This window comes from Triticum dicoccoides, chromosome 6B (genome assembly GCF_002162155.2).
Source record: "Triticum dicoccoides isolate Atlit2015 ecotype Zavitan chromosome 6B, WEW_v2.0, whole genome shotgun sequence".
Taxonomy (NCBI): domain Eukaryota; kingdom Viridiplantae; phylum Streptophyta; class Magnoliopsida; order Poales; family Poaceae; genus Triticum; species Triticum dicoccoides.
The window spans coordinates 105,323,756-105,328,510 of NC_041391.1; the positions used below are offsets into that span (position 1 = coordinate 105,323,756).

Sequence of the window (4,755 nt, forward strand, 5' to 3'; positions counted from 1 at the left end):
GATCTAATTTGATGTGATGGTTGCCATGGAGGTTTGGTGTCCATACAAATTGCTTCCCAATGGAAAGAAACTTGGCTGCTTTCTTTAGTGTTCGTGATGTTTTTGTAAAAAAAACATATGTGTGTTCGAATTGTTTCTCAACAATAACTCTGATTTTTTTATAGAGATCAATTTCACGCATGCAGTCTACATTGCTTATCCTCGTTAAATCTTCATTATTTTCCTTCAGCTGTATTACTATTGCATTCAGTTGATGCAACAGAAGACATCTCATGTGGCCTTGGAATGTAATCTTCAGTCGCATCCAGATATGGTGAGGGGTCCTAACTTTATGTTGTATTTGCCAGCTTGATCCATAATACATACATTATTTTGTAAACTAACTTAAATATGTTCATGTTTTGCTAGGTGAAGATGTTGCTCGCTTGCTGCATCAAACCTAAAAATTTATGATCTTACGAAGATATGTGATGTTGTCGAGGCAAAGGTTGAAACGGGCGTATATTTCTTGTTCTCATACAAGTCCATAATTTGGAGAAGGTTTTGTTCCTTCAACCTTTTGATTTTGTGGCGCAACTGACTTTGGCTTTACAGCTTGTTTTACTTTTGTTAATTGGATCATAGCATGACCTCTTTCCTGACCAGCAATTGTTGTGTTATGTTTGCCTATCTCTAGAGAAGGTGGGGATGGAGAGGAAGATAATAGCAAGCGTGTTGCTGAACTACAGTAGTTCAGCATGAGGTTATACTTAAAGGTCGTGTGAGGTTATGCTTGGAGGTACTGGTGCTCTTCAATGGCTTGAAGATAGATATACCAAGGAAGGACAGGCAGCGATGTTCAGTACGATGTTAAGTTTAAGGAGACAGGACGAGTGTCGATGAGAACATAAGTAGAGAAAAGTTATATGAATGGAAAGTTGTTATGTTTAACACACATTTTTGAATTAGATTAATTATTTGGCCAGTGTTTTTGTTACTCCATAGCAAAGCACGTGCATTTAATTAGCTAGTCATGTATAGATCCGATAATTGTTTCGAGAATAGTAAAACTGAAATATATTAGGAAATTTCTGTAAAATTCATGGGTAGTTCAGAGAGTGTGTCTGTCTGACTCACCCTGTTGTACTCCTCGAGCCAGGATTCCTCCTCGAGGGCCGCCTGCCACCTCTCCATCCTCTCCAGCACCTCCTTCCGGCTGAACTCCTCGTCCCTGGCCTCCGAGATCCGGGCATCCAGCCGCTCTAGCACCAGCGACCGCTCCGCCACGTCTGCGCAGCCGTCGGACACGACCTCCTCGCCGCCGTCCTCCTCCTCCTGCTGCGCGGAGACGATGCGCGCGCGGAGCCGGATCTCCCTGAGCTCGCCGCGCTTCCTGGCCAGCAGGTCCTTCATCCGGCGCCCCTTGAGACCCTCCAGCCGCACCACCTCGGCCTCGACCTCGCCGATGGCGCCGGCCGAGAGCGCGCCGGGCTCAGTGATTTCGTCCTCCGAAGCCGCGACGTTGCAGGCCACGCCCTGGAACCGGCTCTGCTCCTCGGGCGGCGTGTCCATCAGGTTCCACAGCTCCAGCATGGCCACCACAAGGTCCTGCAGCCTCTGCATCCTGCTCCGCTTGGCCTCCCTCAGCCTCTCCGCCTCCGATTCCAGCCTCGCGATCGCGCCGTCGCTGATGTCGCCGTCGCCGTCGCCGGCACCTGCTTCTTGGAGGCTGGTGGTGATCTCTTGCGGATCCATGCCAAGAACCGAGGAGGACGCGTGCAGAGAGCTCGTGAGCTCCGCCATCTTCTTGATGCGATTCTCCTGCAAACAACAAAGACAAATTTCATCAACCTCAATGAGCAGATTAGTTCTGTTTTTCCTATTTGATCTGATCAACTGAACCTTCTCGGATTGGAGATGCCGCAGGTGCGCTATGAGCTCCTGGAGACTATTCATGGTGAGGTCGTCGGGGTCGGCGTCGACACGCGGCGGGGGCGGCCGTTCGCCGGGCCTCATCTCCTGCCGGAGCCGGTCGATGAGCTCCGTGACCTCGGCGATCTGCCGACACATCTCGTCCCGCCGCTGCCTCACCTCCTCCAGCTCCGGCGCGATCGCGCGCAGCTCCTCCCTGAGGCTCCCGGCGCTGGTCCGGGCAGCACTCCGCGGGTCGTCGCCGACGGCGGCGCGGAGGGCGGCCAGCTCGGCGAGGGCGGCGGCGATCTCCGCCCGCAGGCGCGCGCCTTGGTGCCTCACCTGCGCGACCTTGGCTCTGTAGACGGCGAGGCAGTCCTCCTCGAGCGCCCGCAGCGCCTCCCGCCGGTCCTCCTCCGCCTCGCCGACCTCGTCCCACGCCTCCCGGAGCTCCCGCAGCAGCAGCTCGCGCCGGGGCTCCATTCTTTGTTCCGGAACGCACGGGGAATGGGATAACCCGCATGCAGCTTCAGGGAGCCGGCCATGTCGCCCGCCGTTGGGTGGGCGGCCTCATGGTTCCTCCTTCGAGGACGATCGATCGGTGCCGGTGGTGTGTTACGTACGTCGAGGTCAAGGACGCGGCTGTACGTGGATGAGACGACGTTGGACGGATCAACGCGACGCGGTGGACTACGGCGATGGCGACGGCCGGACCGCGCGTGTCGCCGGACGGACGGACGCGCGACGCGACGGCGTCGGCGTCAGGGATTCGGGCGATCGGCCGAGAGGAGGTTGCGCGAGCGCGTCGATCGATGCGGGAGAGAAATGCGCGGGTGATCGGTGCGTGCATGGCATGCGTGTGACTGGAGGAGCACTTTGCATGCCTGCTTGCTCCTCCCAATATGCTCCCTCGCACGTGACGCTGTAGAGAAATTGGAGGTGCATATGGCCATGTATAAGTGATTGATAAAACCGCCTTATCCTAAGCCCGTCACATAATCTAAAGAACATGATCTCTTAGTATAGATATCAATAAACATGTGGGAAAAGAAATTGTGCTAAGGCATGTACAATAATTACTATCCTAGGAGTGCAACATAGGATAAATACTTCGTTGGAGAAGCCTAGGAGAGAGAAAAGTTAAAAAATGCTTGTCTTCTCAATTAAGAGATGATCTCTCAGCAACAATTGTCTCACTGCATATTTAGGAACGTCTAGTTATTGAAGATAAGACTAAAAATAACCCATTGTACATCAGTTTTTATTATCTTGTCTAAATTACGTGGCACACATAAGATCTTACAAGAGAGCCTTACCAATCATTGTACATGTCGATCTTCGCTTAATTAAGAGAAGACAAGCCTTTTTTTAAGGAAATGCTATCTCGCGTCCGTCAGATATTTGGCGTCTCCCAGCGGACGCCCTCCCCAATGTTACATGGATCTCAAGGCAGGGTCCATCCACGTCAGACTTGAAAAGTAGTTCGCCGTAAAATTAAAGCCAGCCAACGTTTCACCTCATTCAAAATATCTTATTTTTAGATAATTCAAAATATCTCAGCTTGCTACACTAGCTAGCGGTGAGAGCGTTTAGATGGTTTACCTGCGTTTGATTCCCAGGAGTTTCTTTTTTAGCTTTCTTTTATTTTTCACCGAGATGGTAGCTCCATTTACATGGCAATTTTTCTCTACGAAAAATTAAGATGCAGTTTGTATAATTTTGAAAAATGCCACATGGCAATTTAGACATCTTTTTCACAAGTCAATTTTTTTTGTACATAGCATTTATATTATTAAGAGATGACATTTTTATTATTAAGATATGGCACTTTTTCTTATTTAAAATATGCCATTTTTAATATTTAAGATATGGCATTTTTGGTTATTAAGATGTGACATATTATATTCTTTTAAAAGATGGCATTTCTTATTATTAAGAGATGGCATTTTTATAGGATGGCAGTTTTTAAAGTTTAGCATGGCATTTTTTGGGGGATGGCAGTTTTTAAAATTTAACATGCCATTTTTACAGGATGGCAGTTTAAAGTTTAGCAAGGAAATTTTAACTATTTCTAGATCACACGATCTTCTTTTATCATACTCATTTTAAATTATAAATTAGAGCAATGGAAGTTCTAATAAAGTAGCATGGCATTTTTAATAATTCAAATCAGGGGCAAATTTGTTTTTGTACAAGATGGCAGTTTTTTTTATCGAATACTTTCTTTTATTTGTTTTTACATACATCGTGGCAAATCTGATTTTACATTTTTATGTGTACAAAATAAAATTGTAATTGGCCCAAGAGGCCTGGAAGCTAAAGGTATGCTCTCTGGGCTGGTTCGCTGGAACGCCAGCTCCCCTACCGAACGAATAAGTTCTTTGGAACCTCCCTCGTAGTAATCGTCACCCAGATATTAGGGTCTTCTTATATGGTTTCTCTCGCTTTTATCTCAACATTTATCATGCGTGACGCTATTATGATAATACTATTGTACATGCTCTAACTGAAACCAACGGCGAATTCTTTACAATACTAGTAAAAATGCCCGTGCGTTGCACCGGGCTATAAAAAGGGAACAACGTGCTTCAGGTGTAATTTTGCACCTTTTTTATATCCAATTTTAATAAACGTCGATAATAATGTTGAACATGGAAATTTCCTTATTTTTAATAAAAGTTAATGTCTTCATTAAGAATGTAAAACCATTTGAGAAATACTCCCTCTGTAAACAAATACAAGAGCATTTAGATCACTACTTTAATGATCTAAACATTCTTATATTTCTTTGGAGTAGTTAACATTTTTATGAAAATTGGAACATTTCTCTATTGAAAAGAATATTTTCTATTGTACATTTGAAAA

The 4,755-nt window shown here is 46.3% G+C and overlaps 1 protein-coding gene across 1 annotated transcript in view; it reads right to left on the bottom strand.

The window, feature by feature from the left end:
* LOC119324901 (65-kDa microtubule-associated protein 3-like) overlaps positions 1 to 2,373 on the bottom strand; it is a 4,445-nt gene extending 2,072 nt beyond the window's left edge. The window contains exons 1-2 of the mRNA XM_037598664.1: positions 1,882 to 2,373; positions 1,117 to 1,800 (exon numbers count right to left, since the gene is read on the bottom strand). Coding sequence (XP_037454561.1) covers positions 1,117 to 1,800; positions 1,882 to 2,373 — 1,176 coding nt within the window. The remainder of the gene's footprint in view (positions 1 to 1,116; positions 1,801 to 1,881) is intronic.
* Positions 2,374 to 4,755: the final 2,382 nt, after the last annotated feature.